General features: G+C 33.4%; 1 protein-coding gene across 1 annotated transcript; it reads left to right on the forward strand.

The window, feature by feature from the left end:
• Positions 1-2,050: 2,050 nt before the first annotated feature.
• On the forward strand, positions 2,051-6,540 carry LOC114168726 (cell division cycle protein 48 homolog). Its single transcript, XM_028053636.1, has 9 exons — positions 2,051-2,154; positions 2,279-2,444; positions 2,543-2,771; positions 3,314-4,080; positions 4,638-4,859; positions 4,966-5,037; positions 5,124-5,405; positions 5,615-5,974; positions 6,096-6,540. The coding sequence occupies exons 1-9, from the start codon at positions 2,126-2,128 to the stop codon at positions 6,381-6,383; spliced, it is 2,415 nt and encodes an 804-aa protein (XP_027909437.1). The 5' UTR covers positions 2,051-2,125; the 3' UTR covers positions 6,384-6,540.
• Positions 6,541-12,553: the final 6,013 nt, after the last annotated feature.

Here is a 12,553-nt window from a genome sequence, read left to right on the forward strand (position 1 = left end):
CCATCCAATATCCATACAACAACCAAGCATGTTATGACTTTTCAATCAATACACTACGACTCGACTCATCCGGATACGTATAACTTGGTCGGATTCAGCAGATGCCCGCACTTGTGGTGGATACCTCTGCTCACCCCCGAGCTGTGTGTTACAAGTGTTACGATGGATCAATTTTCCCTCACCACAAGGTTAGCCCTTAATGAATTTCGGGCCTCCTGCTACTCTCACCACAGGAGTCAGTCCGCTCTAGGTGAGACTAACTGACCCCTTAGAGTGTCAGGATGCAACCTTACCTTGAATCTGAATCCTTACCTAGTTATACATGGGGCACCACCATGGACACCCACTACCAGGGGCCATGGATTACGTCCCGACCACTAAAGCGCAACCCCGGAGGTCCCACCTAGAGACCCCAAGGAATTACACGCTGACACGGACCAACATTCATAAATCAACAATAAGAGAACATTAAATCATATTTACAATTCCATACCAATCCCTGAGATTAATTCCTCATACGCATCACATTTTGAATCCATACACCTGATCATCACCACCCCATGAGTCTAGGGCCTTATCTCATATCAATACCATGTTCCTTTAGTTCCAAAACACTCATTCATCTCACATGCCAAGTTCCCACAACACCTATCATTCATCATTTATGAATCATGTAACGCATATATAGCAATCCATTAGGCATATATCCATACATATGTACATGTACCTCATCATGGCAGTCATACCCATACAATTCCAATCACAAGAGAGTAAACACACAACCAAACACAATACAGTCTCGCCCAATCCCTCGCTCAGGCTGAAGGGTCTCGCTCAGGCGAGACATTCACGCTCAGGCTAGTCCCCTTCGCCTAGGCGAGGGCTCGAAAAGGGCATCGGGAAGCAACGCGAGATCTCGCTTAGGCGAGATGCTCGCTCGCTTAAAATAAGGAGCGGATCGCCTGGGCGAGCCCCTGTTTGTCTCGGCTAGGCGAGGCTGGCTCGCCTGAGCGAGATCAACAGGTCCCACCACTGTTTCAGCTGTAGCAGCCATGTTTTCCAACCAAACAAATCATGCAAGATAACTCTCACGCATCAAAACGAAAGATCAAACCATACAATCAACAACCAACTCATACACAGTTCAAAACGACTCGAAACTAGAAACCCTAACTTCCCGTACCTGGAAAAGGGTTAACCGAGCTTCGACACGGGACCTCGAAGCGCAACAACTCAAAGATGGGTTCGCAGAACTGGCGGGACAGCGGAACAAAACCAGGGAAACTGTGTTAACGGAGGCTTTTTTAATCGAAAACACAAAACAAGATAGCAAAAAGGAAACTAACACTGTTGGAAGAGACACTTACATGGAGTATAAGTTCCTTTAGCTTAACGTGACAGTGGAACAAAAACCCTAGCGGAGGGGGATTGACGGCTGCAGCTCAAGTTCTCTGAAATGGAATGAAGATGTGACTTAGGACAACTAGAAATGATTTTATCTACTGGACCAGCCCCTTAGGCCCACTTACAAAAACAACCCCTTTAGTTTAGGGCAAAAAGAATAATGAATAATATTAACGGGCCTTACAATAAATAAAAATTTCTATCATAAAATTAAAAAGTTATTCATATTTATTTTTATAGTTATATTAATAATAATTTTATTATAAAAGAAATAAACATACATGCCCTTATATTTATATCTTTTTAATTCAAAGATGTAATTCAATGGAAATATTATATTAGATCTATATGAACATTGTTTACTCTGTTAAGATTTAAAAAAAATCTAAAGAATTAAAATAATTTATTTTCAATCTACTATTAATGTTTTGAATTGATTTTCTGTTATTTATATCCGTTACGGTTTGTATTTAAACACTTTACTAATTATATTAAGGAAAAATCCAACTAAATTTACAGTTACATCTGATATTATGTATTATATATTATATTTTATACACACGTAGGAATAATAACTAATAAAAAAAGATAAGTGATTGGTTCCTAATTCCTTATATAAAGTTACAAGAGGAGACAAACCCCTCAAAGTCACTCACCCACTACTCTCTTCTTCTCTGCATTTTTTCTGTCACAGCCTTTGCTTTCATCTTCCTTTCCACCAATGTCTCACCATGCTGAATCGTCCGACTCGTGAGTCAACTCCTCCTCTCCTCCTCGCTGATTTTCTTCTGTTTTTTCCCAAATGTTGAAATACCCATGCAATGAAATTTGAGTTTTTTTTTTTTTGGTTTTGTTTTTTGGAATCAAAATTCAGGAAATCTGTGAAGAAAGACTTCTCCACAGCGATTCTCGAGCGGAAAAAATCTTCTAACCGATTGGTCATCGACGAAGCGGTTACCGATGATAACTCAGTGGTTTCCATGCACCCTCAAACCATGGAGAAAAATCAATTTTTTAACGGTGATACTATCCTCATCAAGGTTCGCTCAATCCTCGGACTCTGAGTTTCACTTAACTGTTTATTTATTTTGTAAAGTTTTTTTTTTTGTTAAATATTGTTATTGGGTATGTGGTGCAGGGGAAGAAACGTAGGAACACGGTTTGCATTGTTCTTGCAGACGAGAAATGTGAGGAGCCGAAGTTAAGGATGAACAAAGTTGTGAGGTCGAATTTGAGGGTTCTTCTTGGGGATGTTGTGTCTGTGCATTCGTGCTCTGATGTTCCGTATGGGAAGCGAGTCCACATTCTTCCCATTGATGATACCATTGAAGGTGTCACTGGCAATCTCTTTGATGCATATTTGAAACGTGAGTCAAACCTTCTTCTCTTCTACCACTTTTGAGGCAGTGATTGATGATCATTATAATGTAATACTTTGTTGCTGTTTTTTGTTTTGTGCTGTCACTTGTCTCTGCTTTGTTGGTTCGTGAAAAGATGAGTTTGGGTAGACAGTATACTTAAGCTTTAATTGAACTAGTGTTTATCATAGAATATTTATTTGAAGTTGCATGAAAAATTGAGAAGGAAATATGGTTAAATTGATTTCATGTTGTTGTGACATATTTACCGAAATCAGGTGAAAACAGATTGTGAATATATTATTAATTAGTTTTCACATGTTGCTCCAAATACTTGTAAAAGTGCTTGGAAGATAAATTCAAGTAAGGCCAAGCCAATGTACTAATAACGGCGTTAATTTTTTTTCCATGTTCATGGTTTTTCGCCTTTTTAATTGGAACAGTTGGTGTGGGATTATTAATGTTGCCGGGATTTCATTTGATGACCTTTCCATTACATATTCTGCAGTTGTGTAAGAGGCTTTAACTGCATTTTTGTTTATAATTTGCAGCATATTTCTTGGAGGCTTATCGTCCTATCAGAACGGGAGATCTATTTTTGGTTCGAGGAGGGATGAGAAGTGTAGAGTTTAAGGTAATTGAAACTGATCCTGGGGAGTATTGTGTGGTTGCTCCAGACACTGAAATATTCTGTGAGGGGGAACCTGTGAAAAGAGAGGATGAAGAAAGGCTTGATGATGTTGGGTATGATGATGTGGGTGGCGTCAGGAAGCAAATGGCACAGATTCGTGAGTTGGTAGAGCTTCCTCTTAGGCACCCACAACTTTTTAAATCAATTGGTGTGAAACCACCCAAAGGAATTCTGCTGTATGGACCCCCAGGATCTGGTAAGACCCTGATAGCAAGAGCTGTGGCTAATGAGACAGGAGCGTTCTTCTTTTGTATCAATGGACCAGAGATTATGTCTAAACTTGCTGGAGAGAGTGAAAGCAACCTTAGGAAAGCATTTGAAGAAGCTGAAAAGAATGCCCCCTCCATCATATTTATTGATGAGATTGATTCTATTGCACCCAAGCGGGAGAAAACAAATGGTGAAGTTGAAAGGAGGATTGTTTCTCAACTTTTGACACTTATGGATGGATTGAAATCCCGTGCACATGTTATTGTTATTGGAGCTACAAATAGGCCAAATAGCATTGACCCTGCATTGAGAAGGTTTGGTAGATTTGACAGGGAAATTGATATTGGTGTTCCTGATGAAGTTGGGAGACTTGAAGTCCTTCGCATACATACCAAAAACATGAAGCTTTCAGATGATGTAAGCTCAGCATTGCTTAACTTTCATTTATGCTAATGAGTTTGTATTTTTTTTTTTCATGCGTGCCTAACTTAGTGCAGGACTGGTTGCTATGATAGTCTAGAGGATAGAGGTGCCTTGGCACTGACTCCAAAGAAATTTTGATTTTTTATTTCAAAAAATACATTTTTTTTTAATTCTTTTACTTTTTTATGTTAAAATTAAATTTTGTATATATATGAGGCCCTTGTTTATTATTTTAAAATAATTAAAAAAGAGGTTAGTTTGTTTTTTTAAAAAGAAGTTTCATGTTTACATGTTAAGATTAAGATTTGCATACATAGGTACCCTTTATTTATAATTGTCAAAAGGACCCACAAAAGGTCAGGATCGGCCTTGGCGTGTATACTGTTAACTTTTATGGATTCAATTTACACTTAATGTAAATTACTCTATGTAAATAATGTCCAAGCAGGTTATAGTAAGCGCGATGTGAAGGTTTGTTTCTAGTTGTAGTTATTGTTAAGCACATTTTTTTATTTTTCTTTTATTGAACTGCACCGGTTCCCTCACTGTAGGTTGATTTGGAGAGAATTTCAAAAGATACTCATGGATATGTTGGTGCCGACCTTGCTGCCCTTTGCACTGAAGCTGCTCTGCAATGCATCCGGGAGAAGATGGATGTCATTGATTTGGAAGATGAGAATATTGATGCTGAAATACTGAATTCTATGGCAGTTTCAAATGAACATTTCCTCACTGCTTTAGGAACTAGCAATCCATCTGCTTTACGTGAAACTGTTAGTAATTTTTTTTTTGTTTCTCTAAATTTAAAACACAATTAGCTGGTGAGAGTTTGTCTTTTAATGTTCTTTCCCCTAACTAGTTATTTTATTTTTCTGAAAGGTTGTCGAGGTGCCTAATGTCAGCTGGGAAGATATTGGAGGTCTTGAGAATGTCAAGCGTGAGCTGCAAGAGGTCATAAATCACAACTATCTTAGTTAAACATTGTGACTTACTTTAATATCAATATAATCTGAAAGAATCTTACCTTTTTGGTGTAGACTGTTCAATATCCTGTGGAGCACCCTGAAAAATTTGAGAAATTTGGTATGTCACCATCAAAAGGAGTTCTGTTCTATGGTCCTCCCGGATGTGGGAAAACTTTGTTGGCCAAAGCAATTGCTAATGAATGTCAAGCTAACTTCATCAGTGTGAAAGGCCCAGAATTGCTCACTATGTGGTTTGGTGAAAGTGAGGCCAATGTTCGAGAAATTTTTGACAAGGCCAGACAATCAGCTCCATGTGTCCTCTTCTTTGACGAGCTTGATTCTATTGCTACCCAGGTCTCTATTTTTGTCATGTATTATTACTAGTTTGTCATATTAGTATGCCCTTTGATTTATTGTGTCTGTTTTTATTATTGCTTATTATTGCTTATAACATGTTTTAAAATACTCCATTGATCTTACTCACCAAAGTTACATTTTGGAAGTTTTTTAATACCTTTGCAGTTGTTTGTGTACTCATTTTCTTCACCGTGTCATTGTTGTAGAGAGGAAGTAGTGTTGGGGATGCTGGTGGAGCTGCTGACAGAGTTCTGAATCAACTTCTCACTGAAATGGATGGCATGTCTGCTAAAAAGACTGTGTTCATAATTGGGGCAACCAACAGACCCGACATCATTGACCCAGCACTTCTACGGCCTGGCCGTCTAGATCAACTGATCTATATTCCTCTCCCTGATGAAGAATCCCGTTATCAAATCTTCAAGGCATGCATGAGGAAGTCACCTGTCTCAAAAGAGGTTGATTTGGGAGCACTAGCTAAGTATACTCAAGGCTTTAGTGGTGCTGATATAACAGAGATATGCCAGCGGGCATGCAAGTATGCTATTAGAGAAAACATAGAAAAGGTATTATTTTGCATAGTTGGTTGGTGATAAAAAATTCTGATTCTTTTCCTATACCTGCTCAGTGAGTTTCTGATCATTATGTTTGATCTGGGTATATACCTATCTTTTCGGTTTCTTTCAGGACATAGAGCTTGAGATGAAGAGAAAAGAAAACCCTGAGGCCATGGATGAAGACAATGAAGAAGATGTTGCAGAGATCAAGGCTGCTCATTTTGAAGAGTCGATGAAGTTTGCGCGTAGGAGTGTTAGTGATGCTGATATACGTAAATACCAGGCATTTGCTCAGACCTTACAGCAATCCCGTGGCTTTGGAAGTGATTTTAGGTTTCCAGAGACTGGTGGTTCAACAGGTGGATCTGACCCCTTTGCAACTTCTGCTGCTGTGGCTGAAGATGATCTGTATAGTTAGGTTTTACGTTTTTTGAATAGTTTGCTCCAAAGACGCGTTTTAAGGTTTTTTTTTTTTTTTCAGCTTTTAATTTTCGTATACTAAAAAAGTAACCAACATCAGTATCAGCTTTTGTAAAACTCATATCATATATGATGGACGAATTTCTGATTGTGTTGAAAAATAATTTTGCATATCTTTCGTAGCTTGCTTGCCTAATTTCAATTCAGCTGGTTTATCAGTATAACGTTATCAACCTAATTTTGGAGATTACTGCGTTACTCCCAAGTTTTTTGTGAGTTTCGGTACCTTGGATGTCATCAATTATACTTGGAGGAATTCACATGATTGTTGTGAGAATCAATTGCCAAAATATCTTTTGACAGCCATATTTTTGCAAACAATCACTTTAATAATAAAATATTACACTCAGTCTGAGGAAAATGGCATAATTAAAAGTGAAAAATTATTATTGTATGCGATAAAATGAGTGTCAAAATATTGAAACTCAGAAAAAAGAGTTTAACAAATAATTAGGATATCGTTTGCAATTGGTACTAATCTGGTCTTCTATGTTATCATTGTTTATGCTTGACTATTACTGGCTTAAAGAAAAGATTGCATATTGCTTTGCTTTGTTTTTACATCAAATGTACATAAGCTAATAATGACATTATAGTTTGCGCACCCTTGACTTAGTATGCTCAATATAATACTTAGAAAGAAAAAAATGTTTTATTTATTTATTTTTTAAAACAGGTAAATTTAGTTTTAATTTTTAATAATATTTAGTCATTTTTACTCCTTTTAGTTTCAAAATGTATTATTTTTTAAATCTCAAAGTGATTTCAATAATGTTTTATAAAGGAAAAAGGGGGTTTACATAATATGCTAAGGGGAATAAAAGTAGTGTATTTCAAAATTAAAAAGACCTATAAAAACAGTTTTTTAAGGGAAACTAAAACTAAATTACATATCCATGAATAAAAATCATATTTTGCCCTTATAAAAATAGAATATGTGCCTATTTTTATAATTCTTTTTTCTTCCAATTGGACAGGTGCTTTAAAAAATAAGACTGTTCTCTATTTCTTTTTCCAAACAAACAACCTTTTAATAAAAAAAATTGAAACTGAGAATTTTGTTTATTAACTCATTCAATTATAATAACTTCTATCCAATCTTTTTACTAAAATGTAACATTTTATATGCCAAATTACCAGTGAAAAGTAAACTAAAATGCAGCTTCATAAACTCCTTAGATAGGTTTGAAGGTTCAATTAACTAAACGAACACAAAAAAAAAAAAAAATCAGTACAGAAACTGAAAATTATAAGCCAATGCGCCAATCACACTGAACATAATGTACTTCACGACAACATGCAAAACATTACATAGTATAATATGACATCACCCTATTGGGGTGGTACAAGGTATATAATGTTCCTTTGGCGTTATTACATGCATGGCAAATATGCTGATGGCTTGGTAAAAACAAAAACATCTTCTCTGTTTCTCATGTTCTGTCAATGTCTTAAACACTGACCTATACACAACAAGAAAAGAATACTAACATTTTCACCTTGCCTATGCACATCCCTCAAAATTGCAACGAGTATCAATCACAAAATGCAAAGCAAAGCGACACAATCTTCTCATCTTCCCACCATTTACAAACACTTGAAACCAAACTCTTCTCCATTCCTCATCATCATCATCATCCTCGTGGCTTCTCCAAACGCATTCCAGAACAGCCACTAGAACCAAGAGTGTTATAGTTGACGAATCTGCTTGGAGCTGAGTTATGCCTATACCCTTTTGGCAAACAATTCTTCACCTGTCCCTCTCTGAAGACACTGTGTTTGTGACCAAGATGTGGCTTCAGATAAGTTTCAGCTTCGGATAAAAAGAGAGGCCTCGTAACTGTGCTGGGAGCACTTTGAGGAATGACCCTTGCAGCGATGGTGATGTGAAGGGAGTTCAGAGAGAGGAGGAAGAACAGGGCGAGAAGAGAGATATGTGTAATGGGAGACATTTAGATTTTTGTTTTGAACTTGTGTTGTTTGGTTTGAGTATGTGAAAGAAAGAAGGGGTTTTATGGTAGATTTTTGTGCAGAGGTTGTCTTAAATAGGCTCGTGAATAGCTACAGAATGCAGGTATGCACAGCTCATTGGTGGTACACAAATAACTTTGGAGGTGTGGTGGAGGTGAGTTGGAGAGGTTGGTGTTCTTTTTTTTTTCTTCTGTGAGGATGCTCGTGAGTTCATGTTTATTGCACTCACTCAATTTTTTGTGCTGTTTTTTTGCCCCTAAATCCAAGTAATATATCTTCTTTTTGTTCACGATTAGTTAGCATATGTCTCACAATGAAATGTTATAACACTGTTTTCTCTTTATTAAAGTGAAGAAAAAAGTGATGCAGGAAGTCACCTGGTGAAAAATAATTGAGATTTTGCCAACCAATTGGGGAACCATTTAAAGAAGATTGTAGCACAATTATGAGTGTGTTGATGAGTCAGTGTAAGAATTGAAGTGGATTAATTAACAACTTTCAATATCATCATCTCTATGTAACTATTCACTATACTCTTTACTTCCCATTATATTGGTTGGCCACCTAATCACCCTCATCAATCTTATATAGAAAAAAATGCAAGATTTCCCCCCATCCACACATTCCAAAAAACCCTCTTAATAACACACATTTACCCCACCCATAATTTTAATACTTCACCTCAAAGGCTTAAGTTATTGTAGACAAGGTTAGACACATCATGGTAAAGTAAAAATCTTAATTTTGCATAGATTGAAAAAAAAAATTGCAACTTTTAGTCTTTTTATGTGAATTTCCATTGCCCTATTAATTGAAATGATTCAACAAGTACAAGGGGACATGTAAATCTTGTGATGTTTAAAGAGAAGCAAAAGAACATGAACCCCACCCCCGAAATCTTTTGTTTCCCCTCATCTTTTTTCAAAGTTTATGCAATCTGGGAACAATTGGTTAAGTTGGGTCTGAAATTTAATGGACATGGGCTTCATAGTGCAGTTTAACTACTGACACTGGCCACAGCTACTCACACCCAACATGTAGCTTCATATCACAGAATTGGACCCACTTTATTTCCTTCACACATGAAGCTCTTACCTTTTCACACACTTTCCCCAGATATGTAAAGTGGCTCTCAGAAGATGTTCATCAACCATTTTTCACTGACACTAATAATTACACAAAACTAATCTCGGATAGAAGCAAGAGAATCTATTGGAAGTGTTTGAAAACCTCACGCATAGCTGAACCACCCACAGTAAAAGGTCATAAAATATGCAAACTGTAACATTTATGGTTCACATTCACCAACAAACTGTAATATAATATATTTATCAAACAATAAACTTTATTAAAATAACTTATGTTAAAAATTAAACTATAAATCTAATTTAATTTAACTTTACAATACCATATTATTAATATTTAGTTTCATGTTTATTTAAATCTTGATTTCGACTCTTAAAAGCAAGGCATGTTTATGGTGTTTTTTTTTTTAAATCAATTTCTAAGCAATATGTAGTCTAGTTTTATTTATCTTTCTGTAAATTGAGAAGATCGATTAATTAATGTAAACATTGGACTACGAAATCATAATGCTTAGACTATTCATTAATTTCTCCGAAGACACCGCCAAAATTAGTTTGCTCACGGGAAGCACGTCACAAGTTGAAACTACATTAGACACGGGTATGACACAAATCAAACAAGAATATTCCTAAATATTTGAAAATTTTAGGACACAATATTATTTTAGTAGTACAAGATAAAAATAAATTCATGTGAGTTAGAGCTGTATAAATCTCATGTGAGTTGAAATAAAATATTATAAGTTTTCTTATTATTATGATACTCTTATTTGCGTTACTATAAATTAAGAAAAGTTTAAATTTATAAATTACGGTTATTATTTATGAGTATTCGAAATGTTCATGAATTGCAGCGCTCAACCTGAATACGTTATCTGACACATGTGACATATACGACTGTTAAAGGGTTTGAAAATTGTCTATATTTTATCACTGTAAAAGTTATTTGTCATTCATATATCTTAATATTTAAAAAGTTTTTATCTCCATTCTAGATAAATCCAAATTGGTTTCTATTTTTTTTCTCGATTAGATCCCAACTTTTAACAGTTGATATAATTTAACCCTTTTTATTGTTTTATTCATATAATTTATGTTTAATCAATGAGATAGTATTCACACTTTTATTTACACCTTTGTTTAGATATATGTTAGTTTGGTTTCTATTTCTAAAAGATTCTCGATTGAATTCCAATTTTTAAAAATATATTTTAATTATTTATATATATATATATATATTTATAAATAAATATTTAGAGTATATTTAATTATATAAATATTTTATAAGTTTTTAATTGATGAATTAATATCTTTAATTGAATAAATTAAAATAATTATTATATTTATATATTAAATTATTCTATTATAACTAATAATTGGAATTTAATTTATAACTGTCAATGATTTAAATTATAATAGTGTTGCATATTTATATTTATACAAAAAATATAATATAGTTTTTTTAATTTTTTTTTTAAATTTTATTTTAGAAAAAGGTCAGCGAGCCACGAACGGATTAATCCGTCTTTGGTTTGTCAGTTTGTCGGGCTAGACAGACCTAGTTAAAACAGGTTGGTGGGTTGAAAATTCTAACCTAACCCATCCCTTTTCTGGTGGACTGATAGGCTAGTCCAACGGGTTAATTGTCCACTTTAACACTCTTATATAAGATAAACTTTCTTTGACGTAAGAAACATTTGATATTTTAAATATATCACATACATTTGTTTAGATGATATTTTTACATAAATATGTTGAATTCATAATTCTAAAGGACATAAACGTGACTATACTAATATTGGACTATTCAAAAAAAAAATATTAAACGATGATAATTGATGGAGATTTTTATAACCTTGTCTTTGTTGTAAAAGAAAAAATTGTTTGTATTATTTTTTAAATATGAGAAGATATTTCGTACCTTGAGAATAGATATAAAGAAACTCTTTTATATATTTAACATTGTATAATCTTATTTATTTGGATATTTATATATATATATATATATATATATATATATATATATATATATATATCACTGTTAAAAAAACTCATTTTTTTTACTAATTTTGTTTTGATTTTTTTTTCAGAAAATACTTACAAATCTTGTTGTGAAAAATAATTGCAGGAAATTACTGCCAATTGTTTTGCAAAATATTTTGTATAAAATACTTTTTACAACAAATTTTATAAAAAATACTCATGAATTTTATAATTTTGTAGAAATAATTACCCACGAAAAAATTATCTGCCAATTAAGATTCTTAAAATAAATAAAAGGAAAAAATATTTTCTTACAAAAAATTTTGGATGTAATATAAATTTTTTTAATAATATATATATATATATATATATATATATATATATATATATATATATATATTTATATAATTTGAACTTTTTAATGAAAGAGAAAGAATTATAATATTTTAAAGAATATTAGATGAATATATATATATATATATATATATATATATATATATATATATTTGTGTGATGTTTAATAATAATGTGACTTTTAGATAGAGTGTTACTCATAAACCGTTAGTATTATCCCAAATCTCGTAACAATTTTGATGGAGGATATTTGAGATCATTAAACCGTGTGAAGTACTGTAATTTTTTAATAAACCCAACTTCTACGAACATAAAAGTAACTTTTTGCTAATTTTTGCGAGGTAGTTGAGCAGAAAACGCTACCCGTTTTTATTTTATATATATATATATTACATTCTTCATTTTTTTTCATATTCTTATTAAAAGAACGAAAGGAAAATTGTTTTTGAGTTATAGACGTAATGTGTGCTCACTGCCCAACATTTTCTCTCCGTTAAAAGAAATTATTTCTATTATAACACAAAGTTATGCGAGAAATTAGAGAGAGAGAAAGAAATATAGAGTACGGTATAAAGAAATAATATCATCAAACTATGTTTTTTTTCTGTAATATATATTTTTTAATCTGGTACTCATATTTCGAAATAGTTATTAATATTATTATTTTTTATTTCTTATAATATTTATATTTACTTATATCCATTTAGTGGGTAGA

Source organism: Vigna unguiculata, chromosome 11 (genome assembly GCF_004118075.2).
Source record: "Vigna unguiculata cultivar IT97K-499-35 chromosome 11, ASM411807v1, whole genome shotgun sequence".
In the NCBI taxonomy this organism is placed as follows: Eukaryota; Viridiplantae; Streptophyta; class Magnoliopsida; order Fabales; family Fabaceae; genus Vigna; species Vigna unguiculata.

Coding starts and splice junctions, on each gene's coding strand:
- LOC114168726 (XM_028053636.1), top strand. CDS start 2,126: ATGTCTCACCATGCTGAATCGTCCGACTC. Junction 2,772..3,313: donor CTTTGATGCATATTTGAAAC/GTGAGTCAAACC, acceptor TATAATTTGCAG/CATATTTCTTGGAGGCTTAT. Junction 4,081..4,637: donor ACATGAAGCTTTCAGATGAT/GTAAGCTCAGCA, acceptor CCCTCACTGTAG/GTTGATTTGGAGAGAATTTC.